General features: G+C 43.1%; 1 protein-coding gene across 1 annotated transcript in view; it reads left to right on the forward strand.

The window, feature by feature from the left end:
* The first annotated feature begins 608 nt into the window (after window positions 1–608).
* Window positions 609–27,234, forward strand: part of SNX5 (sorting nexin 5) — a 63,383-nt gene continuing 36,757 nt past the window's right edge. Inside the window, exon 1 of the mRNA XM_088477351.1 lies at window positions 609–863. Within this exon, the coding sequence (XP_088333477.1) occupies window positions 825–863 (39 nt within the window). The 5' untranslated portion in view covers window positions 609–824. The remainder of the gene's footprint in view (window positions 864–27,234) is intronic.

Below are 27,234 nucleotides of genomic sequence, written 5' to 3' on the forward strand. Positions count from 1 at the left end.
ACTCAGAACTGCTCGCAAAATAGCGGTTGAAAAAACCAACCACAAGAATAGCGAGCAGTTCATATCCTGTTCGATGTACTCGATTAATCTAATAAATAGCGGACATGACGTATGGTGCGAGCGGCCAGGGGGCGTTTTTATCAAATAAACGAGCGTATGTTTTGCTCGCTCGTTCAGACTTAGAGGTGTGAACAGACTGCAATGTGCGAACGGATCATTTGAATAGCCACCCCTTGTTTTTGAACGAACGAACGCAAATAGCAAACGGCTCTGAATGAGGGCCAAAGTCAGTATGTGTATTTGCACTGTGAATTACGAGTCCCAAGCCAATGACCACTGAAACCCAACAGTTACTTATTCTGGGATTCTAACTTCAACAAACTGGCTATTTTTGTATGCTATATACAGCTTCTGCTTCTCATCTTGGATATGTTGTGTTGTCACTTGTCAATAAAGTTGTCAGTGTAACTGTAAAGTAAACTTTATTACAGCGGGCGTGGCTACGGCACTACGGTAGGAACTGTGAGATGGGTGGAGACCATGTTGCAGCGGGGAAGCCTACATTATTGAGGAACTACTGCGTGACGACGCGGCAGCGAAGCGCCTGATAGGACCCGTCAGACGCCGCCAGCCAAGTGATTGCAGTGCAATGGCTTCTATGGGGGCGTGACTATACAGGCGTTGGGCGTGGTTCTGGGACACTGTGGGCGTGCTTGCGCTGAGTTGTGAGACGGTCGCTGCTTGTCAGGATTCGCGTCCCCAGTATCCAGCAGCCAGTTATCCCGGCGGGGTCTGAGACTGACACCGGGCTGTGTAGCGGCGGCATGGCCTCACTGACAGCAGAGGAGAGCGGCTCCTACAAGGTACATCCCTGCTTCTCATTACTGGCTCACCCAGTATGCAGCAATGAAGTGCTGGGTACTGTGTACTTCCTGGTCCAAGCCCTATGGCTTATATGTGCAGTAACATTATTGTCTGTAGTTTAGTCATTACACCATCTGGGAGTTACAGACCAGCTATATTTACATGGTCCTGTCCTCTGCTGCAAGGTGTTTTTGAAAAGTAAAAATTCACTTTTTGCTGTAGGAGTATTTTACTTTTTTTTTTTTTTAATATCACTATTATAACTATGTGACTAGTTAAGGATGTAACTAAAACTTCTGCAGCAGGGTGTGATACGAGTAAAGCATTTCACGACAATAATACAGATGTGTCCTTATAAACCTATCCTTATGGTGCAAGGCTTAGACGCATTCGGTATGATTCACCGCCGGCCACATGACCGGCGGTTCAAATCCCGGCGACGTCAGCCCGACATAGGAGGAAATCCTGATCGTCCTAAAGGTAAGTATAAATTAATCTAATTCTACCCCCTAACCCTAACCCTCCTTTAGGCTGCCTAACTTTAACCTCCCCCCCCCCCCCGTGCCTAACCCTAATCCCCCATCTAAGTGCCTAAACCTAACCCCCCCCTTCCCCGCCACCTAAACCTCCCCCGGGGGGAGTGCCTAACCCTAAACCCCCCGGGGGGTGCCTAACCCTAACCCTCGCTCCCCCTAGCCTAACCCTAACCTCCTGGGGGGGATGCCTAACCCTAAGTCAACCCCGGGAAGCCCTAACCTAACCCTCCCCCCCCACAGCTGTCCGTGCCCGGCATCTCTTCGATCGGGATGCCAGGCGCCAGTCTCCCGGCGTCTGTAAAATGACAGGTGTCTAAATCTAGACACCTGTCATTTAACCCTTGCCGGGATTAAGTAGTTGGGAAGCCGACTGTCGGCATTGCGCCGGCCGGCTTCCTAAACGTATACCGCTTAGACATCATGCCGCAGGTAGCGATTTCAGTGCTTGCATACTTTTTCTAGAATGTTACATCTTAATTAGCTAATAGTGTACTACGTACTTAGGATTAATTTCTTTGTTGCAAAGGAATTGGTATAAAGTAGCAGATTAACCATAATGGTAGAGATGTATTGATGTGCACTGATACCGCTTCAGCGATGCCCTACCACACAGCAAGGACAGCACTGTCCCTGCTGCGACGGCTGCTGGTCCCGGGGCTGCACGCGGAATCTTGTAATGATTGCAAGATCCCGCGCACAGGCTCGGACTGGACTGCCAGGGCTTCGGGGAATTCCCCAGTGGGCCTCGGTGGTATATAGCCATGCCCTCTATTGTCAGAGGGGACTGGGCTTAGAGCATGTCACCAGCGCTGTTGTTTACAGACCGTCACTGTGTCTGTGCAGCTGCTTGTCAGGCTGTTGGCCGATCCGGTGGCAACTGCAGTCTGCGGGCAGTGGGCGGCCGGCTCCATATACGACCACTGATTCCATTTTCAGGAATCAGTGATGACGTTACAGGAGAGGGGCTGAGCACTGGTTGCGGCAGGAGATCCCTTCTTGCAGTCATTCTCATCATTAGAAGCGCTGCTGCTGACAGGGCTGGCGGGAGTAGGGGCAGAGCCTGTATAAGGGGACACAGGGCGAGTGGCCAGACCCCATCTGTCAGGTGTACCCTCCTCCCCGGCTGGAGTTCACTATTAACCTCGGGCTCAGTATAATTTTCTTTTGCGTGTGGAGGGGGCGTTTCTACGTCTCCCGGATTTGGCCACACCCCCAGTACCAGACCTGCTTCTCTCTCGATAGCCCTGGATGAATGCACTGCCTGGCTGCACACTGGTGAGTGTACAACATATACAGCTATCTCTCTCTAGAGATGTGTGTGTGTGTGTGTGTGTGTGTGTGTGTATATATATATATATGTATATATATATATATATATATATATATATAATATACCTGCATTGAGAAAAAAGGAACAAAATAAAGGTAAAGTGAGCAGGAGGAAGTCATGTGGGAGCAGTGACAGGGAGGAAGTAATTACAGGATAGGTGCTAGAGAGTACACAAACATAATGGCGTCTCACGTTGCATACTGGCTGCTATGGGACAGAATGTGGGGCAATGTGTGACTGGAAATGTATGCACTCCACACATTGCACACAAAGGGAAAAGTTAACTTTTGAACTTTGTAGCGTGAACACAGGGCCTGATTCAGAGCCGCTCGTTCGCTCCGAGCGATATTCGCACATCTGTGCATGCGTATGGGTCGTAATGCGCATGCGAAAACCAGTCATTGCGGTCGGAAATCGTGCGCTCGCAAAATAGCGAGGGCCTGCTAATTTGAGTGACAGAATGAGGCGTTTGTGGGTGGTAACAGGGGAAGGTGCTTGAAAACGGGAAGTGGAGATCCGAACGCAGGCGTGCCAAACGGTCAAAACGGGTGTTTAATGGGTGTGCATAATTAACAAAGCAGCGTCATCGACCACGTCACTTGGTTGTCTTTTAGCCTGAACTGCTCACAGTGATTGCGGGAAGTAAAACCTACCACAAGCACTGCGAGCAGTTCAGACGCCTTTCGATGTACTCGATTAATCTAATAGCGGAGATGATGTATGATGCGAACGGCCAGGGGGCGTCTTTACAAAATAGCGAGCGCATGTTTCGCTCGCTCAGACAGAGGCGTCAACAGACCGCAAAGAGCGAGCGCTCAATTTAAATAGCCAGCCCCTTTTTCTGAACGACCGTTCGCAAATAGCGTCCGGCTCTGAATTAGGCCCACAGTGCTGGCCACCCATGTCCTCCTCTCTCGGGGGGGACCCCAGGTTGGAGCACACTGCTGCACTGTGCAGTGTCTATACTTGCTGACACGGGTTGGGTACGGCATGCAGCATTCAGAATATTAGTGGTCAAAATGCGGGCAGCAGGATCCCTACAGTGAAAATGCTGGCGAAATTCAATATTTTTAGGCTAACCCTTACTCTAATACTAAGCCTAACCCTAATTCACCCTTCCGCAGCCTAACCCTCCCCCCTCAGCCTAATCCTAACGCTCCCCTTTTGCAGACTAACCCTAACCTTTATACTTACTGTTAGACGTTGTCGGCATTCTGACTCATCAGGATTCAGAATACTGGCATGCCGACTACATCCTGCTGACACAAACTATTGAATTTAATTGCTGTTTTGTTAAACCATAGTATTATATTTTGGGGACATACACTGCCAGTGTGTCTCCCCACAATATAATATAGGAAAGGATCAACAATACAGCAATTCAATTCAATATTTTGTGTCAATGAGCATAGATCGAGCCGGATTAAATCTTATGTGGAGGCCATGTGGCAACTAGGTTGTGGGGACTCTCTTCAATAAAATTTGAATATGCCCATAACCCCCTCTCCTGCTGCCAAGTAGGTTCACTCATCTCAGATTGGATGTCCACACCTATTGGCCACGCCCCTTAGTGGGTCTCTGTGGTTGTATTCTCCTGGTGGGCCCTTCATGTCCCAGTCCGACACTGCCCGCGCATGCTCAGTGGAGCTGGCCCGGATTGAGAGACAGCGCATCAGCACTAGGCTGATGTGCTCTGGGCTCTAGAGTGGATTCCGGAGGGGGGAGTTTTCACTCCCCTGCTTTGATTGATGAGATGTTAATACATCTCATCTTTAGGGTGGTATCCAATTAGCCCCCGAACATTGTTCGGGGGCTAATTGATCCTTGCAATTGGCTAAAAATTTTGTTTTTTCGACAATTATCCATGATTTTCGCCAATATTTTTTTTCACCCTATCCTATTATTTTGGGCGAAATAATAGGATAGTTCTCCCGTAAACAAGAAGGAGCGGCGATAAGCTTGTGGACCTATGTGTTCTCGCCTTTTTTTTTTAGTAAAAAAACGGCAATTATCGTGGATTATTTTTCGGGACACATCAGGTCCCGAAAGAAAACCCCCGATAAGTGCTGTCATCAGGCCGACTTTGGGGCTAATTGGATAGCCCCGAGAGAGCCCCAGGCGAGGTAATTAGCCGCGGTAATTTACAGAGGCTAAATGGATACCCCCCTTAGTGCTTCCTGCTTCGCCTTAGTAAAGAGGCGATGCAGGAAGTGTTATAGCGGCACGATAAAGTGCTGGTATAATACATCTGCCCCACTGATCCACGTCGCTAGCCACTCGTACCGGACATCTATTTTTTGCCTTTTTACCCAGTTTGGGTACTTATTTTTTTTCTTTCCCTGAATTTTCCATTTTAATTTGCTAATAGTGTATTTAGGATTAGTAGGTTTGTTGCAAAAGAATTGTTATAAAGTAGTAGATTAAGATGCCTACATTAAGAAAAAGTTGCATGACACCGCTTGGTCACATTGGGCACAATTCTATTCTATGCGATGTGAATAGCGCCGGGAGTGAGCTCCCGGAGCTATTCAATACACCGCGCTGTCAAGTCCGACTAGGATTTCTTCTCGCATCCCCCCGGGGATGAGAGCAGAAATCCGACAAAAGTCCCGGCGCGAGGCTGTTTTCTGCCCTTAGCGCCGGGAAAACAGCATCGCGCCAGGAAGTTAGGTCGGGGAATGCCCGTTATCGCGCCTTAAACAGGCTAAACACCGCGCACAATTGAATAGCTCCGGGAGCTAACTCCCAGCGCTATTCACATCGCATAGAATAGAATCGTGCCCAATGTCTGGTGCGCCAGAAGGTTGCTATTAGGTACAATTAGAGAATTGGTGTATGTGTACACATCTGCTGGTATTGTATTCCAGGTATATTTTTGTAAGTTATTGCATGATTATTTCAAGCTTTGTTTATTTTACAGTTAAAATTAGGCTGTACATATTACAAATTGGACAAGTCTTAAACAAGTCCTGTAAGGGCCCATTTAGCAATAATTTCATTTGCAATGCCATCTGGGCGTGATATTGGCTCCCATGATTGAATTGCAGGATGCGATGATAGCGCGGGGATGTATCAAATTGCACATGCAGGGACAGGGTCTCCAAAAGGAACCCGTCCCTGCAATGTAATGGTAGAGAAGAGACAATCTTTAACTCCTGTGCGGGCTATAGGCTACAAAGCAGCACAACATCATCTTCAGATGGCGTTAGCATTGCGTTCCGGAACTTGGTAAATTCGATTACATTGCATCTCCCATAGAGACCTAATTGACTGCTGTCGTAAATGTATCCCTCTATAATACATCTGGGAGATGCTAAACATTTCCGGGCATCCCACGGAATACATCTGTTTTCGGTGAATATACCGCAAATATTTATTGATAAATAGGTCCCTATGTATTTTGAATAGAAAGTTTACATTTGTCTTGAAATTGTAAAACATAACTGGAATACCTTCTTTTACCCTTTGCATTTTTTTGTACTAGAAAATATTGTACTACAAGCCTAAACTCTCAGTTGGCCAACAGTTAAACTAAATTCAAGTGGTTTAGATTAGGTGACTATTGAAAAATTGCTCTCATTACAAAGTGTATTTTAGGATGTCTGTCTACGTTTCTGGCTGTTTAATATCATAATGTGAAAGTGTTATTTTATGTTAATTTCTTCTGTCAGGTACTATCAACTTTGATGTATTTAACAGAGAAAAATATTGCTAGGTGTGGTTTGATAACCCTTCCTCACTGGTTATGTGAGAACATGCGGCGACCTTAACAGGACAGTGTTCATTATTGATAAAAGATACAATGACTTTTCTACACAAAGAAACATGACACTTTATAAATCTTCTGAGAAGAGCTGCACAAATTCTTTCATATAGAGAATTAAAAGATAAAACTCATGATAGAATCCAATAGAGACAAATTTTGAGTGCAGGTGTACTGCCCAAGTTCACTATTTTTCTTACAATTAAGAGGGGGAGTTCAATTTAATGCGATGTGCCGCTGCCGCGCACAAATCAGTCATATACAGTAGGGGTCGCTGCTGCGCACAAATAGGCCATATACAGTAGGGCTGACATCGCAAGTAGCGATGCTCCATTCTGGAACAGCATATCGGCTCTATATTGCTGAAGTCAATTTCCCAAGATCTTTGTAATGGTGCGTACAGACTGGACGATCGATAACGATATCGTTCGATCTCCGGGGTGTGCTGGACGATCGATATCGATCATCCAGCACACCAATAACTCACCAATGACTATAGTGATCCTCAATCAACTATCGCGAGTCTCCATAGTATGGTCGATATTGACCAGGTTGGCCTGCATGCATGGGCGATTGTCGATATCGACCATACGTGCCCGCAGGTCGTTGGGCACCGAAAAATCGTTATCGTTCGTTATCGTTCATATTGTCCATTTTAATCGTACCTTGTGTACGCACCTTAAAACCTATTTTCCCAACCTCCCATTGCAATGCTTAGCGTACACTGACAGATAAAATGTGTGTCAGACGTACTACAGACCTTTTTATCTGGCAGCCTGACACCCAGCAGATATCAGGGCCATACACTGTGAGATATTTCACAGTCTATTGGCCACAATATCTGTCTCCATCCTCAGGGAGGAGACCTTTCCCCATTCCACCTCTGTGAAGGATCAGGGGAAATGCCAGCCACGGCAGTACATAAGCTGCCCGATACAGCCATCCTGTGTCTGCTAAATTTTACATCAGACGGACATGCTGGACAATCTGTATTTTTGGATTGGTCGCGCCCATACACAGTACAATTATCTCGGCGATCTGCCCAGATAATAGTGTGTGCCCAGCATAAGCAATTGAAACATGTAGCTGTAATACTATAGTTTTAAAGGGTCATCTTTAGGAACTGAGTAATTGTTCTGTCACTAGTGCCCTGTTTGTTTTCCTTTGCTATTTGTAGCATATCGGATATAAATTAGATAAGTTGGAGAGGTTGAATGTGGTTAAATTGTGGGAATGTTTAAACATTTTGCAAAGTTTCGCTGAATAGTAGATTCTTGCTGTTGACCTTTTCATTAGAGTTCTCATGAGTGCTCTTCAGGGGTGTATGTAATTGATGCAGGATGTGTGGTGTACATGGGCCCACGAATTAAGTGGGCTCACACCACACTCTTATCACCCCAGAAGAAGGGCTACTCTGGCTGGCACAATGCTATTTTTCAGACAATATCTTCAAAAAGATGGAGCCATATTTCTGAAGATATTGATGAATATATGGTGCTTGGTATGACACAGGATTGATGGTAGCGCTCACCTTTCCTTCTCCGCACAAGTGTTTTTTCCAGATGCCCCAAACAATCTGAAATGGGATTCGCCAGGGAAAATAACTTTACCTCAGTCCTCAGCAGTCCAATCCCTGTACCTTTTGCAGAATATCAGTATGTCCCTGATGTTTTTCCTGGAGAGAAGTGGCTTCTTTGCTGCCCTTCTTGACACCAGGCAATCCTCCAAAAGTTTCGTCCTGTGTCACGCCAACAGTAAAGCATCCTGAGACCATTCATGTGTTGGGTTGCTTATCATCCAAGGGAGTGGGTTCACTCACAATTTTTCCTAAGAACACAGCCATGAATAAAGAATGCTACCAAAACATCCTCCAAGAGCAACTTCTCCCAACCATCCAAGAACAGTTTGGTTGATGAACAGTGCCTTTTCCGGCATGATGGAGCACCTTGCCATAAGGAAAAAGTGATAACTAAGTGGCTCAGGGAACAAAACATCGAAATTTTGAGTCCATGGCCAGGAAACTCCCCAGACCTTAATTCCATTGAGAACTTGTAGTCAATCCTCAAGAGGCGGGTGGACAAACTAAACCCCACAAATTCTGACAAACTCCAAGCATTGATTAGGCAGTGAATCGGGCGGCCATCAGTCAGTATGTGGCCCAGAATTTGATTGACAGCATGCCAGGGCGAATTGCAGAGGTCTTGAAAAAGAAGGGTCAACACTGCAATATTGACTCTTTGCATAAACTTAATGTAATTGTCAATAAAAGCTTTTAACACTTATGAAATGCTTGTAATTTTACCTCAGTATACCATAGTAACATCTGACTAAAAGGTCTAAAAACACTGAAGCAGCAAACTTTGTGAAAACCAATACTGGTGTAATTCTCAAAACTTTTGGCCATGGCTGTACACATTGCTGCATTAGTGATTATAACACTCAGAATAAGCAGCAGGGTGTCAGCAGTCAAGTGTTAAATGCCCTTATGGGGTGTAAGGAGTAGAATAAGGTATAAGGAGAAGCACATGAGGGAAGAGAGCCCTGCTTGTGAGAGCTTACATTCTAAAGGGGAAGGGCAGACAAACAGGCGTGACACAAATTGGGTAGACAGGGAGGAAAGAGCATGTAGTGGGTTAGGATGAGAGCTGATAGGCCTTGATGAAGTAGTGGGTCTTGAGAGCCCGTTTGAAGACTTGTGGAGAGGGAGAGAGTTCCAAAGGTAGGGAGCAGCACAGGCAAAATCTTGGAGGCGTGAGTGGGAGGAAGTAATCAGTTGACTGGAGAGACGGCATGCATTTGTTGAGCGAAGTGATATACATTTATATAATCATACGATGGTCATACAAAGATACACTGCACAGTAGTTTACTTCACAATAAATAATATTATGTGAACAAACCCATAGCAGACATGAGTATAAGTTTACAAAGTCGACATGGCCTAATATCTACATTGTGTATGTCGAGAATAGAATGATGACAGACAGTTTACAATTTTAGGGTCAGGTATACTCTCCTTCGCAACGGAAATCCGCATGGTCAATACGCTGACCATCCAGAACATGTCGACATTTCATATAAGGGCCGGTGCTGGTGGCGGCCATTTTACAGGGAATTGCGCATGCGCAGCACTGCTGTCCTCGGGAAAACAGCGCAGGTGCCATTTTCCCGGAGACCCGCGCTTGCACAGTAGATTCTGACACTTAGCCAAAATTTACTGCACCCACAGTCGCGAGGGGGCTCGCACTGAGTCTGCACACGGGCCCCCTCCTCTCTTAAAACGCCCCTGGCTCTATCATTTATAATCTAATTAAACCACCAAAATGGTTGAAGCATTTCTGACAAATACACACTTAGGGATATATTTAAATATGTCAAGTGCAGGTTTATAGAAGTGGAGGTGTTGCCCATAACAACCACTCAGATTCTATTTATCATTTATCTAGCACCTTCTAGAAGATAATAGCTAAAATCTGGTTGCTATGGGCAACACCTCCACTTCTATAAACCCGCACGTTAGTAAACATACCCCTTAGTGTAATACTCTCACCTTTCTTAAAGAGTCCTAAAAAAGATAGCGAATGCACTTCTGTACGCATGCTTTATGACAAGTATTCATTTTTCTTTTTGCTTGGATCATTTTGATATTCTGACAATGAGGAATAGAAAAGGGAAAGTATTATCTTAGTTGGGGCACTCCAAAGAATTCAAGGAAAGGAAGGAACTAAACTATGACTTATCTTCTAAGGTTATTAGAGGAAAACACTCAGGAACATACTTGTATCCGTTCCAACAAAAAAAAGATGGGGAGGGGGGTTTCAAAGAGAAAGCTTTCTGGTTTATTTTGTTGTTTCTCTGTTGTTTTTGTATTTCAGTTTAATCCTAGTTAATGATAATTAAGAGAGGATTATAATAAGGTTGCATTTTTAAAATTTGTCCAGATTATGGGGTCGATTCAATTGTTTTTTCGCGCCCGATCTATCTAAATTGACGGGGATCGGGGTACGATGTTCAATTGTTTTTAGGTACCTATGCCTTGCCGCGCCCAAATAGACCGGCTTTAGCTGTGTAAAATGGCTAAACCCGTCTAGGAGTTAAAATCCAATATCATTCAACATAGTACATCTGTATTACAATGTATGCAATATCTTTTTTTCTCTCTTGTGGATTGATCTATGCAAGTAATCAAGCTAAATGTATCAATTCAATTTAAATAAGATACAAGGTTTATTTGGATATTAAATATTGTCTGCAAGACTCCTGCAGCCAAAGGACAGTACATAGAGGTAGAGAGCAAGGAGTATTGCTGTAGATGTTTAGTATTCAGATAACTTTTCTCAAGTGAAGACTGGAAAAATCATTTAAATAATTCTATTATGTTCTGAAACATTTTATATAGATGAGGATTGTTCACAATATCATTATTTTCTAGTTGTATACTATTACTTTGAATGATAAAATCGCAGTTGGTGAATAAGCATGAAATCCTATGCATTTAGAGGATAAGTTATAGTTTTATTTATTTATTTTTTTACTGTTTTGAGTCCCCCCACTAATACTTTCCTTTTCCCTTTTAACCTTTTTGACATTGTTTATATGTTTTTATCTGGAGAGCATCCCGGGGTATACACTAGACATATTGATATAACTTGACCTTAAATAGTCAAAAATACTAGAATAATGGTTCTTTGCTGCACTATGAGAACATGTTTTAAATGCTTTATAAAAAAGTGTGGACAGTAGAATGTTTTTTCCTTTGCCTTACTTCCTATGTAAATAGACCCTGTAAATTCTTGCCCCTGTTCCGGAGGATTTAAGCTGGGTACACATTTTGCAGATCAGATAAACTCTGTGATAATCAGTTAATTGCCAGCGCGTCATTGGTATTTTTTTTATTTGAAGGGTGGGTACACATCAGCGTATATGTCTTCCGATCCTGTGGAATGGAGCGACACACACACTACCACTCGCTCCTGCCCACCCACATTGGGGTCGTCCCATATTCCGTGCAGCACAGCCGGCGGCTGACAGCATACAGCTGAATGCGGCCATGAACTATATAGAGCACAATCTTGTACGGCCGACAGACATCTCGTCCCGTTGTTCGTGCCTTCGGCAGAGATACACATCGTTCTGATGTGTACTCGGCCTAAGATGCCACAAAAAAAAGTAACCACATTGGCAATAGTCAGCGCACCCGAAGCTGCCTAGAGTGGATAACTGTGGACGCCATGGGATAGTCTTGCATAAAACATAACCGGTACATACAAGGTTGAAGAGGGAAAAGAAAGTACTGCTCGTGAGAGCTTATAGTGGAGAGAGCATATGCAGGACCCTCCCTATCAACTGCCAACACACTAGCTGCACTTACTGCTATGCATGCTGTGGATATAACATGTACAAGTAACCACCCAGGGTTCCTGTGCTATTGATAAGCTGCAGTTGAGTCATGTATGTAAGAAAATACGACTCGCAATGGACAAAGAAAATATCAGTTATAATGTGTAATGGGCATACTGACAAACTAGAAGGGATATTATGAAATATTCTTTAGAATTATGCAAAACCCCCATAACTGCACCTTCCATCTGCAGCACACATACAAAATCTTATAGGCTACTTCGGTTTAGTTTTACTTTCCATTTTCTTTCTTTTTATTTGTAAGTTCACACAGAAAAATTGCTTTTAAGCTGGGTATACACGGCCAGATAAAATCCCTGTCAGACCGACAGACATTTTATCTGGCCGGCTGCCAGCCGCAGATGTCGCCGGCATACGCTGAGATTTCTCTCACAGTGTATCAGCCCGACATCCGCGCTCAGCCCCCGGGGGAGGAGACATTTCCCTGTTCCTTCCATAGGAAGGAACACAGGAAATGTCTGTCTGTCGGCCATACACTGCCCGATGCGGCCGACAGTTTACCGGGAAATATCGCATCGGATGGGCGTGCTGGACAATCTGGCATGCCCGGCCGAGCAATATTTAACCCTCGGTCGCCCCCCCACACGCTACAATTATCGGGGCGATCCTCCGATATCAGGCGGATCGCCCCGATAATTGTAGCGTGTATGGCCAGCATAAGTAACACATGCATATGTTGTGTATTTAATGGTGAAAGGTCTTTTGATCAAGCTGGTGGATATGTTTATTTTTAAATTTCTTGTAAAATGGGTGAGACTGTAATCTGCAGCCCATGCTGATGTGTCTTGGATCTGCAAGACATAACTCTACGTTCTTATACAGTCACCCTGTTATTTCACTTGTGTTACTGCCATGCACCACCACTCTCAGCCCCTATAAAACAACCTTGTTCTTGTCTCAGCAAAAACTCTGCTGCCCAAGCTCTTCTAAAAGTACAACTTGTCTGCAACTGGTCTCAGTGCAGTGTTTTATAGAAATGCTGGTGTACATCTGATATTAACTTCATCCATTTTGTAAACCAGACTCGATATTATTTATACAGTTTTTTCATCTGGCACTGCACTGCTTACTAAGCACAAATCAAACACAAAAGGAAGAATTACAGATGCACAACTCCAACATTACTCATTCTATATAGTAATACATTTTGCAATAGAATTTTGCAAATAATAAAATAGAAAATTCTATTGCAAAATGTATTACTATATACAATGAGTAATGTTGGATTTGTGCGTCTGTAAATCTTTCTTTTGTGTTTGCAACAATATTCTCCACAGTATGTGTGTGTGTGTGTGTGTGTGTATGTATGTGTGTGTGTGTGTGTGTGTGTGTGTGTGTGTATATATATATAAAATTTTTTATTCAGGGTGCGCAGTCTAGGACCCCTTTCCACATTAGTACAAATAGACAGAATATAGAGGGACCTGCTAATAAGGAGGTGGTGTTGGTTGTTTTTTTGTTTTTGTGCTTTACTTTGTTATTTATCTGTTAAATAGGATTCTTGAACTGATTGGAAATTGGTTACATTTAGAATAAGTTTGTACAATCTTGTTAATGTCCTGTATGCGGTTTATTTACTAAGTGCAGCTTATAAAAAAATCCGGTGCTTCCAATTGTGTTTTTATGCTGAAAATTTAAAGGGGCAGTTCTTTTACTAAAATGTAGTTTAAGTTGATCATTAAAAATTATTTAGAACCAATAAACCTCTAACACATCCTTTGGGACAGGAACTAGAAAATACAGTCGTCAGGTGCATAAATATTGGGACATTGACAGAATTTTCAATGAAACAAACAAGATGTGCTTTAACTGCAGACTTTCAGATTTAAATTGAGGGTAATTACATCCAAATCGGGTGAACGGTGTAGGAATTACAACGCTATTGCGAGCGGCCAGGATGATGGTCGTGATGGTCAAGACCATCGCGACCATCGGGACTTGCGACGAGACCCTTGTGGTAGGGTCTCGTGGCCGGAAGCCTCAGAGAGCTTCCGGCTCTAATAGAGCCGGAAGCTCTCCCACTGGTGATGTCAGTGGGGTCGCCCACAAACGGCAGGCGTTCACTTGGGAACTCCTCCGTTTGTGAAGCCACCCCGCCTGCCACGCCTACAACACGAGCGAGCTGTCGATCAACATCGACAGCCGTCCCTTTTGTAGTGAGCCACAGAGCGAGGGAATTTTTCTCTCTAACCAGGGCTTGCGCACGCGCAGTGCGGCCGCTACACGTGCGCAGAGCCCACCATCAACCCGCTTGCGAACGGGTATGAATCATGCCCAGAGTCAGGTAAGAAATGGTGTCTTGGTTTACAATCCACTTCTGTGGATGTATACCTTTTGTTTCCAATGTCTGTGGCTGGATAGACCCTCGTGGTGGGACACACTGTCGGCCAGTGTTCGTGCTAACGCAGCACTGACTTGGGAGAGGCCTCTCCTAGACTTCCAAACGAGGGAATCCGTGATGATTGGTGTGTGCCGATAGCTGTGCTTTGCACGTGGAGTGGAGAGCCGCTGTTCTGCGATGAATTACAATCAGCTGTTGCACAAATTGTGCCTGCACAATGTAAAAAAAACTCTGCTGTGTAGCGGTAACGTTGGAATCGGCTGTTTCGCAGTGGAGATGAATATATATGTCCTAGGTTCATCAGCATGTGCAGGTAAACACTAATGCGTTTCTCAACCTAAAATGCCCGACTGTTTCTTCAGAGGTAAAACCCCCTCTCTCTATTGAGTCTCATATAGGCGATAGTAATTGATTAATTGGAAATAGTTGTAGCCAGCTTGATACAAATGCAGCCTGGCTGTGAATAGTTACAACTGATAAGTACAAATAAACAAATCTATGAGCTGCTGATTAATCCATAGAAAAATTGTATGTAGAGCATAGTAACATCAAAAAAGAACACTGGATTATTAAATTGAGTAGTATATAAAAATTAATAAGTAAAAACATATATAAGGTTATATAGAAATATATAGAGCTCACCAATGTAATGTAGAATAGTATAGCAAGACGATAGAAACTGGATTGACAAATACAAAAAAGAATAATAGTGTTAAGCCTGAATATTTATAAGAAACATCTAATACGTGTATAATATATATATCTCATAAAAAAGGCATATCAAGACTAAAAATTGATATGAATCTAATAAAGTGGAAACTGGGTAACTTATAATAAAAAACATGCAAATATCAGAATAGTAGGCCGACAGACATCGAATATATAAATCTATATCCCTATAAAAAGGGGTATAACTAGACTAAAAATTGATGTGAATCTGATAAGGTGAAAATAATGTGGATATCAGAAAGATATGCCGACAAACAACCTAATGGAAAAAATATATAAAATGAAAGTGTGGATGAGGGTGATTGATGAAAAAAAGAAGGAAGAAAGATGGAAAGAATGAACAACTGAATAAGTGTAATGATGTGATAGTGGGAGGCATACCTCCGTCAGTGAGATGTATTTAGACTCTTAGACCAAAAGAACGGCGATAAATTGGTGCGCCCAAGAATGAAGCAAGTGAGGATGACAAAAGTGACAAATCCAATGGGGTGCACCAGGTGTGCTTGTGTCTTATTCTAGTGAATGAATGAGTGACGGATGAAAAATTGATAAATAGAATGGACACAAGAAACTTGCAGATAACAAAGGAAGATGAGGCAGCGGTACCTGGTAACCTAATAGATGTCATGGTTTCTTATATGTTTATTGGTTCTAAATCATTTTTAATTATCATCTTAATGAGATATTAAACTACATTTTAGTTATTTTAGCGCTACCAGTTTCCTTTGTTCCTTTTCCTATCTGGTGAGCTGCTTTAGATCCTTAACACCAGATTATTACTGAAGCGCCCAGCCCTCTTCTTTTGCTAGCTATACACGCCTAGTAAAAGCATGCCCTTTTACATTTTTGGCATAAACATAAGTTTTCAGACCCGACACTTAGTAAATAAACCCCTTTGTGTCATTGGGAATACAGGAACAAACTTGTGAGATCACATTGATGGGTTAAAATACAAATACAGTACTTCAATTAGGTGCCGGGAGGTATCTGGACAGCTGCAGGCTTAACTGCGAACCCAGCCTGTTGTGGTGGATCCCCTGGGCTGATGGTATGCTCTTTCCTGTCATCTACTATGATTTGCCTGATTCCAGTAGTTAATTACTGAATGCAGCCCATGCTTACTCTATAAGTAGGAGGACATATGAGACTGAATCCTAATACTTAAAGTGTGATTTGTCCTTACCCCAAAACAGAACAGAATCTTCACGTGAATAGATGCTTTCTGTTACATTTATATGCCACAAAACATTGGATAAAGGACAATAACCTCCGCATTACAGGGAATGTAACAAATGCTACAAGCGTCAAGTATCCATTAGTAAAACTAGGCACAGAAAGCTTCAGCTTCCCTTCAGTAGTTCTGCAGATTTGTTATTTAGGTCTTCGTTTGGTCAATTAGCCTTTAGTTGCAAGGTCCTACATGCAGGATCCCTTCCTAATAAAAATGTGGTGAACACTCCTGGCGGGTATTGGGAAAGTTTAAATTATACATACCCATAATACATTTCCCACGACTCCCCCATGACTGCACCCTTATAGCCTCTCTTTATACAGTAAGTCAGGGTTTTTTTTTTGTACCATTTCCTGTTACCTGTATTCACCGTCCTATCTTCTGGTAGTGCTCTCACAGAGGATTCAGGTAAACAAAATGTTAAAATGCATTAATTCAAACTATGCTGTACTCAGAATATTAAAATAAACTTAATTCCCCTAAAGATGCAGTTGCTTCACCTGGGATACAATGTTACAAGTCTGTGAAGTTTTCGTCCTGGGTTAAAGTTTTGCTCGTCGCATGCAGCTGTGAGGTCTGACCAGGACCCCATCCACTCCATCAGGCATTCCAGACCAATTGCCACCCCTCTGTAGAGTTTTCATACACATTCATCCAGTGTAAAGCTCAGAACAGGCTCCCTGGGTCAAAGTTCTACCCAGCGTACACCAATGGGAGGTCCAACTGGGACCCTATCCCCTGGCCAGGATCTACCTGGAACACCTTGCGTTGGTTTCATCCCAATCTGTGCAGGGGTGTCCGAATGGGGATGTAGTTAGAATCCTGACGCACGGGATGTCGTCTGACGGAATCCTTGCTTTGAAATACCGACTTAGGCCCGTATTCAACTAGAGGCGAAAAGTCGGAAAGGTTTCGCCTGTCCGACTGTCCGCCTCCTTCTCCTGTTTCAGAGGCAAAAACTTTTCGTGCGCATCCCCGCTTTTCGCCCTATTTAATTCCTAACCACGCGAATGACGGCGAAAGCGGAACAGGCGGAAAGTACTGTCAGAAATGGGGAAATCAGTCTGTACCCCAAAAAAGATGCGCTAATATGGAATCAATGTACATGTGTACTAATAACCCTAATAAAAGGGGTACTTAAGTAGTTTAAATTGCTACTTATTAGCGTCTTTGCAAAAGTGGTGAAGAATGGCATAAAGCAGTATTTTTTGGTGAAAATAAATCCAGTCAAATTTGGGGTACTTGAAAATGGGTGCAAGTATATTTTAATTAGGGATGTGCAGGCTCGGTTCTACTCGGTTCCGTTCGGTTCTTTTTACCGGATCTTATTGGGTTTCAGCTGTCACGAGTTTTGGATAGCCAATAAGATCCGGTAAAAAGAACCGAACGGAACCGAGTAGAACCGAGCCTGCACATCCCTAATTTTAATGTTTCTAAAGTGAACTTTTAAAAATAAACGTCAAAAACGCACCTGCTACATGCACCTGCAATCCCCAAAACACATGACCCAACCTTGCAGACCCTCAAGAAGTCTATTTCGCTAGTTTTTTTGCTTGTCCCCCCCACTTTTTTTTTCTTTTTTCACCCCAAAAATGAAAGTACTTTTTTGGGGTGTTCTTAGGGGTTTTTTTGTATTTTTTTTCAAGATTTGGTCTTTGGGGGACTGTGCTAAGGGTTCTGGGTCATTTCCCCACGTTTGCACCCCAAAATAAAGATTTTGCACTACTTTTCACCTGCTATTCTTAGGAGAAACTTTTTCGCCTATTACATTGCATTGAGTTTCCGCTTAGGTGAATTCAGGCTGGAATTTAGTTTGGAGATAAGTTCCGACCAGGCGAAAAGCAGCAATACGCAAAACTTTTTTCCGCTGATTATGGCTTTTCGCTACTAATTGAATACGGGCCTTAGTACTAAAGATAGGCGTCTAAATACCAACGCCTATTTTTAGCCCGATGATAGAATCCTGACAGTCTGCTTCCAGAATGAAGGTAAGCAGGGAGGGTCAGCTGTTAGTTGCGGGGGAAGGGTTAGGCTAGGGGAAGGGGGGTTAGGGTTAGGCACCACCAGGGGGGTTAGGTTTAGGGTGCGGGAAGGAAGGGTTAGGTTAAGACACCCCTGGGGGGATTTAGGGTCAGGCACCACTCCGTGAGTTTTAGGGTAGGCACCACCCACCACCAAGGAAGGGTTGGGGGGGGGGGGAGGGTAGGGTTAGTATACTTACCTATTTTTGAAACACCACTATATAAACAAAGAACATATGCACAATGTTTCTGCCCTGATGAGTTTGCAGTCTGTTTTTTTGTTGTGTAGGATGCAGTCATTGACCCTATCTCACACTAGGTGTAAATGAGATTAAAAATAGCCTATGGCCTGTCTATTTCATTTTAGAAAACAAAGTATATTGTGGCCAGTTAGAAAGTGGATTTTATAACATTACTCCTGAAGCTTCCTTCTCCTTTAAATAATACATCAATGGGCCAAGTAGTTGCAATAATAATAATAGTACATAGAATGCTACTTGGAAGAAGAGGGAAATTTATGATGTTCTCATCATCTGTCAAAGGCATTAGTGCTGTGACACAGCAGATCTCAGGCTGCACAATTCAGTAGAACCAGGCAGCTTGGAGATAAGTAATTCAGGGTAACACAATCCCATTCTTGTGATCATCAGATGAAGTAAATGACTTGGAAGATTTCCTGTTTGAGGACTGGATGAAAGAGAAGTTGGCTCCTGCCTAATAAATTAATGAGGAATGGAATCAAAATTGTCTTTATGCGTTAAAAAAACTAACTCTACTGCTTTATGATTTTTGTGATAGAGTATGTATCTTGTTTAGAGTAACAAGATACATATGGTGCGATAAAGCAGCCGATCCGACTGATTGGTACGATTTGGCTGCTATATCGCACAGTGTATGGGCCCGATGTCGGACCGAGCGCGCACCCGTATGGTCGTCCATGCTCCCCCTGATCCTACTGCAGGTTCAGTTGATTTGGGTATGCAATGTGCGATACCATGCAGCGCTATGCAGGAGGAGGGGGGAGCCAGCATATGAGGAGGTCGGCCACCTAATTGCACCATGTGTGGGGACCACCCGATATGTCGGACGTCGTAGCCCCCATCGCATCGCACAGTGCCTGTCGTACAGTGTATGGCCAGCTTAAGAGATGACCAGCAAGTATTACATTACTTCTGCATAATCTGAACAGTTTATTTATATTTTTTGTTTTTATCAAATATAAACCAGTAGATTCTTAGCTGGCCATACACCAGACCAACTATCCTTCAACCATCCCACTAGTTGGTTGGTTGGAATGAAAATACAATAATGCATGGAAGCAAATGACAATCAGCCATTTGTACCAAAACACCGGAAAACAGATGAAAGCTGTTGTTCAGACACGGTTTTTATTACATCAAACAGATTTAACCAACTTGCCTCAACTACCTTTTTCGTGTTTTCTGGTGTTTGGAAGCAAATGGCTGATTGTCATTTGCTCCCATGTATTACCGGATTTTCATTCCAACCAACCAACTAGTTGAATGGTTGGAGGTAAGTTGTTCTGGTGTATGGCCAGCTTTATTGTTTTTGTTTTTCCCAAATTAGCTTTAGTTATGTATATTTTTGTTTCTTATGAGTTGGGTATATTTTGATAACATTCATGGTGTTGACATGAGAATGTTGACACGTTTGTATTGTTGACATGCTTGGTATGTCGGCATTGGCAATATCGACATTCATCATCTCATCAGGGATGAAAGGTCAACATGATTTATAATGTCGATAAACTGTTCCTGGTGGTCCAGTGGTGATTTTACTTTGTTGGCGGGTCCAGTTGCTCATGTTGCGTTTTCCGGGTCCGGCGCTCAGTTGATGGTCCGTTCCGGACAGTGAGTAATGCTAACCCTAATGATCACACTAGTGGCTAACCCTAACCTCCCACCCTGCAGCCTAACCCTCCCCTCACTGCAGAATGTCACCATTTTAGATGTTGACATTGTGAAAATGTCGACAATCTGCAGATGTCAACATGTTTCCTGTCAACATTACAACAGTGTTGACATAGCTGTTGACATTGTGGTGTCGATATGATTGTCAATATTGTAAATGTTGACGTGATGACTGCATCCCCTTTCTTATGAATTACTGAATCAAAACAATTTTTTGTACACCATATATATAGGGAGGAAAAAAAATATATTTTTTTCATAGTGTACTTGTCTTTTTTTGGATATATTTTATGGTAATCTGGGAACACATAAAAAAAAATATTAAAGGGTATAAATGGCAAAAAATAATACTTTGCGGTCTGCGGCTCTCCTTTGAAATTACTTTCTTTTTCATAGAGCGTACAGATCTAGAAGAAAATGGGGAGATCATAGTACAATTTAAAATATACAATTTTTACCTTGCCCGAGAATTATTTAATATATCTGCTCCAGTTTTAAAGACCTAAAGAAAGACTTAGAAGATGATGTTTGAAATCATAACCAGGGATATGGATATGGAGGTTCTTTTAAGAACTTCTTTGCTCCATATGCTTGTAATGTGGACAAGTCTAAGATAGAATGCCAACCCAGGCTTCAATGCATTTAGGGCCTGATTCAGACCCACTCGCGAGCGGCTGTCCGCTCGCAAGTGGGTCGATGTTCTGGACTGAGCATGCGCATGACGGAGGGAGCTCCGTCGTGCGCATGCGCCAGACGCGACGAGCGAAGGAAAGTCCTTCGCTCGTTGTGTCCGATCAAAGGGGGCGTGCTGTCAATGTTGATTGACAGCACGCCCCCTTTGGTAGGCGTGCCGGGGACGTGCCTCCCTGACGGGTGCGTTCCCACGGGAACGCCTCCCGTCAAAAGCCGGCCCACTGACATCACTAGTGATGTCAGTGGGAGTGATTTTGGCTCTGATAGAGCCAAAATCACTCCGGAGCTTGCGGTTGAAAACCTCAACCGCAGGCTCCGGCTCGCAATTTCGATGGTCGCGATGGTCTCGACCATCGCGGCCATCAAAATGCACGCTCGTATAGCCTGTGGGTGGTGACCCACAGCTATACGAGCGTCCAGAATGACGCTCCATTTTCATGGAGGCCGGCCCTCATTCAGAGCGTACGGCTCTGAATGAGGGCCTTAGTCTTGGTGGGACTTCATCATGGGAATGGCAAGGGTTGGAATCTTTAAGGTTTAAGTAGATTTAAACCAGTATAAGCATTCAATCAGATGTCGGAAATAGATATGGAACAATTAGCCAATTGACCGATAAAAAGGCATATTACATACAAATATTAAGTGTTTCATATTAACCAATTACTATTCTGCATACAAGCAGTTACTTCTCCTTTGTAGTATTGTAAATAGATTGTAATTTCTTCTATACAAATCTGTACCGTTCAATGGGGCAAAACACATGCCCATTCTTGTCGATGATCCTATCGGAGAAAGGCTAATGTAGTTTTAATAATAATGTAATAATAATGGAATTAAATAAATAATTGCTACATGTATCTAGATTCTGAATATATTTTTCTATATATTTCTGCTTAGAGATCAGACTTTAACAAATAGTTTGTATTTTTAAATAAGAAGTAAAAAAAACCAAAAAAACAGTACCATCACCATTTAAAGGACATTATCTAGTGCATAAATCTTTCAGAGAGAGAGATAGTTGTATTCTCATTAACTTGTCATATACAACAATCTAAATGCTTATTTCTGTTGAAATGCACTTGGAAGATGTAAAATGCACCTCATGACTGTTATCATCTTTTGCTAAGTGAAAGTGGCTGTGTAACCTTCTTAGAAACAAAACTAAAATGCACGGTCTCCATCCCTTTAACCATAATAGCTATTTAAACCCAATTTAGTATAAGTTTTTTTTTTTTAACAAATATGCAAATGTGTTAATGTACTGTTCATTCTAGCACCCTGCACCTGTCACAACCCATCCAGTTCCTCTTTCCTGCCTGGGGTGTCGCTCTCTGCTCTGGTCTGTATCTCAGGAGTTTATTGCATTAGCTGAGTGTGCTAGAAGCACCAGAGCTGAGAGCGACACTCCCGGCAGGAAAGAGGAACTGCACTGGTTGTGACAGGTGCATGGTGCTAAAATGAACACTATTAATACAATTATATTCAATAAGGCAGTGGTTCCCAAACTCTGGGCCTGATTCAGACCCGCTCGCGAGCGCTGAGCACTCGCGAGCAGGTCGATGTTGGCCAAGTGAGCATGCGCACAACGGAGGTGGCTCCGTTGTGCGCATGCGCGAGACCCGAATAACGACGGCCAAGCCGTCGTTATGGGTCTCGCACCAAAGGGGGCGTGCTGTCGATGGTGATTGACAGCACTCCCCCTTTGGTGGGCGTGGCTGTCCAGACGGAGGCGTTCCCATGGGAACGCCTACCGTCTGGGGCCGGCCCCACTGACATCACTAGTGATGTCAGTGGGAGTGCTTTTGGCTCTGATAGAGCCAAAAGCACTCCAGGGCTTGCGGCAGACGAGATCCTACCACAAGGGTCTCGTCGCAAGCCCGATGGTCGCGATGGTCTTGACCATCGCGACCATCATTTTGGCCGCTCGCTATAGCTGTGGGTGGTCACCCACTGCTATGTGAGTGGCTAAGAGGCAGCTCTTAAATTCAGAGGGACAGCCCTGATTCAGAGCGAGCGCTCTGTCAGAGCGTCCGGCTCTGAATCAGGGCCTCTGTCCTCAAAGCACTAGAACAGTCCAGATTTTAAGGATATTCATGCTTAAGCACAGGTGACTTAATTAGTACCTCAATTAAGTTTGATTATACCATCGTGCACAAGCATGGATACCTTTTAAACCTGGAAAGTTAAACCTGGAAAGTTAAGGTGCCCTTCCATTAGGCGATTAAATTGAGCGATTTAACGATAACTATATAGCTCAATCGTTAATCGTTTGCAAATCGTTCACTAAAATGTCTAAAACGACCAGCGATGTGCGATCCTGCAGGTCGTTTTAGACATCTATCTTCGGGCAAACCTGCTGGACAACCTGACGATGATCACGTCAGGTTGAGCATGTTAGCAGATGATTGATGTTCCTACACTGAACGACTGCTCGTTCAGTGTAGGCACATCACAGACTGTCTTCTAGTGGATGGGCAACATCAGGATGCCTTAAAGTACGAATTTGGAAAGCCATTGTCTACATTTTAACTGGTTTTAATCAGCCACTAAACTTGTGTAGTTCACATGTGTCCAAGGGCGTATCTATAATGGGTGCAGGGTGTGCGGGGCACACGGGCCCCTGGGTCCAGGGGGGCCCACACCGCACTCCCTGCACCCATAGTCTAATACTTACCTCTCCGTAGTGCTGTTTTGCAGCGTCGAGTTAAAATTACTGGGAAAATGGCGCCAATTTTCCCAGTGACCTGCGCATGCACAGTACTAGTGTCCCAGGGAAAACGACATGGGCGCCATTTTCCCGGAGACCTGTGCAGTAGATTCAGGCACAAAACCAGAATCTACAGTGCACTGCGGGACCGCCAGAGAGAGGAGGGGCCCCACACTGAGTCTGCACATGGGCTCCCTCCTCTCTTAAAACGCCCCTGCATGTGTCCTAAATTAAAGGGATCATGTGGCAAGTATGTATGTATATGTATGTGTGTGTGTATATATATATATATATATATATATATATATATATATATATATATATATAATATTCCTCCAGTACTCTGGCTGCACAAAGCTAAACCTTGATTTTGTAATGTCAACAGAAGTGGGAAAACCAGTGCATCTGCTCTAATGACTCCCCTAAGCCTGTAGTTGGCTAGGGAAATGCTGCCAGTTGGCTCTGCAAACCCATGTCCTGTGGAGTACTTGTACAAAAGGAGCAGGGTGCCATCAAAAAGTAATTTGCCTTGTGTTTCGTCATTATGTGCTTCCTCGATGACCTACTGTTCCTAGAACCCAATTTTAAAATGAATAATCGTGTTGATCCACAAATAATCCCTCGTGTTAAAAGTAATGGAAACACCCTTAGGGTGTTTAACCAGGAAATTTAAAATGGCGATAGTATTCAAAGCAAAAAGCAGTGTAAATTTACTCCGTAGGCATGCTGAGGACACATTTGTAACTAAAAAGTCTATCAACCGGAAAATCTTGTAGGGTTGGGTTCCAATGGCAATGCTACAGACTAGGGAAAACATTATTTTTGAAAAGATGTTTTTGTTGTACGATGACTGTATTTTTAAATACACAAAAGTGGTTGATACCTTCACATGACTAACTTGACAGTGCCTGCAAAAATCTGAGAATGAGGCTAATGGTGCGTATCCACGGTCATACTGCGGGACGATCAGATAACGATCGTTATCTGATTGTCCTACCTGTGTTGGATGATCGTTATCAAACATCCAACACATGCATGTTTGGCACCTACGACTAAAACTACCCGTGACGCTATAGTAAACAGGCTAACCTGGTCGATATTGACCATCGTCCGGACGATGGTTGATAACCATCGTTTGGTCATTTGCAGGGGCCAGAAGCTGTCAGATTTTAACGATAGGATCGTTATCGTACAAATCTGACAGCTTATCTGACTGTGTGTACGCACCATAATGGTGCATACACATGGTGCGATCTGCACCACCAACGATCTTTCGAAACTAGAACTCATTAGTGTTTAGCAAGCTCGGATAAAATGTTAGATCTGTGGTACAGGTTTATAGTATTGTCTCAATAGGAGTTGCTAGCCATGTGAGGAGTATACATTATGCAATATAATTATTGTCAGACAGACTACAGGATGTAATGATTATTCAGATGATAGATCCATCCTTGAATTCCTGTGAGCTTCTCACTCTCCTCCTAGTGCACCTCTCGCTCGCTCTATATGATGTAGCTTGATAGTGATTTTTGCCAGCCACTTAAGGAATTATCAGAAACAAATTTTTTTTTAGTAGAGATAAGAAAGTTCTTAAATATCACCACTGGAGGCATCAGACAGAAGTACTGAGTGCAAAGCCCCACAATGAGCGTCCAGCAAAAATTTTGGTTTTTAATTAATTAAAAATTAACAGTAATTTCGATTAAAAAATTTTTTTATTTGCCTCAGTCGTGTTTTAATACGTTCGTATGTAAACTTTCACGTTCTTGGCTTGTAAACTGTGGATTTGTATAGAAAGACAGAAGGACAAATTTTAGCTTTTATATAGTAGATGGTGTAATCTTGGCCAATGTGCTGTAACTCATAGAAGTTAGAGCATTGTTTCCCAACCTCGGTCCTCGAGGCACACTAAAGCCGCGTATCCACTTGCCGATTAAACAGAGCGATTGAATGATAACGACATCGTTATCGTTCAATCGCTCATTGTGCACAAATTGGGCATGAAAATGTCACACGACCAGCGATGCGAGCTCCTGCTGGTCATTTTCGTCATCAATAATCACCTGAACATGCCGGTCATGTTGGGCATGTTCAGGGATGAGGGAGGGTGCCTTCACTGAACACCTGGAGGTTTTGGTCGCATTGTTCACAAAATCGTGTAATGGATAGCCGGCAAGGACCAGCGATGCACGCTGGGTCCTTGCCGATCCCAACTATCTACTGTACATGCCCGTCAACCTGATGACGCTCATCAGGTTCGGCATGTTCAGAGATAAGAGGTCGGGCTCCTACAGTGAACGCCGTTCAATGCGGGCACCGCACCTCGGTGACCTGAAGGTCTGAACGCTAGACGTAGTGGATATGCCCCTTTAGAGGTTAGCTTTCACGCTCTAGTGATGGACAGAAGTTGGCTATAGGTCCATTTCCTTCATTATTGCCAAATTTGTTCCTTACAACTTGTAATACTTGTTTAAAATGCTGACTGATGTGTTATTACAGATAGCTGTCTTTCCTTGATTAAATGTATTATTTTACCTTGTTGGTGATATTAATGATGAGTCCGCACATACTGCCCCTGAAATGGATTGCTAAACAGAATATTTCTTTATTTCCATTTCCACTTAGTATAAGCACCTGGTCTGTATTTTAGACTTTTAAGACTTTTTTTTGTTTGTTTTTCAAGTTATCCTATGTGTATATAAGTTGCAGTGAGTTAACCCTTTTTGGCGCTGAGGAATTCTTTATTTTTTGTGCCGATCACACTTCATCACTTTCATTAATCTGTTTATGCCAGTGGTTCCCACACTTTCCCGGTTCATGGCACCCTTAGTGTCTCAGACATTTTTTGCGGCACCACTAGGCCAAGTGGGATAGATTCAACTAGTGTTGGTCCATTGGAACCTTTCACACTAATTTAACACTAGCAAAAACAAGCAAGGTTCTCATCATAATAACCTCCTATGTGTGCAGCACGTAATTGAATCTACCTCCCAGAATTTTCCTGTTCAGTTACTCAGTAAAAATTCTGAAAATCAGAAAATTGAGCTTTCCTGTCATCCTTCACTTTAGTTATGTGGTGATGGACATGGTTGTGCTTCTGATAGTTTCACCAACATTTTTTTTTCTAGCCAACTTATTGATATTTGCAGTGCAGGGGTTATTTTCTAGCCGCTCACACCTGATGACAAGAATTTGTGGGATAGGGTGATTTTTGGTGTACTCCACTATCCTCTGTTTTATGTCTGTACTGTGGTTGCTAATGACACCATTGTACCCCATACATCCTCTCCCCATCTCTCACCAGCAGAAACATAGAATTGAAGGACTTTTAATAAGGTTATTTATTTTGAATCACCCTCTGACGATCTGCATTGCTGAGGAAGAGTGTGACTCGTTCTTAGAACTTTGGAGGTGTATGATGAGGACAAAAGCACACTTATTCTTAGCACTGAATAGGTTAAATGTTTGTTTTAATTTTAAAAATGCTGTTGAAACCTACCAGTAAGCGTGTTACTATGGGATACAGCATGCTATTAGTTTTAATGTTTTCACATTTTAATTTTGCAACCTGATTGTACTGCTCATGGGACCTATTCATCGATTAATATTTGCGGCCTATCCCCCGAAAACATCCATATTCAGGGGGTACCTGCAAACAATAAGTATCA

The sequence above is a fragment of the Taudactylus pleione genome, unplaced genomic scaffold, assembly GCF_031769625.1.
Source record: "Taudactylus pleione unplaced genomic scaffold, aTauple2 ptg000201l, whole genome shotgun sequence".
NCBI classification, from domain to species: Eukaryota; Metazoa; Chordata; class Amphibia; order Anura; family Myobatrachidae; genus Taudactylus; species Taudactylus pleione.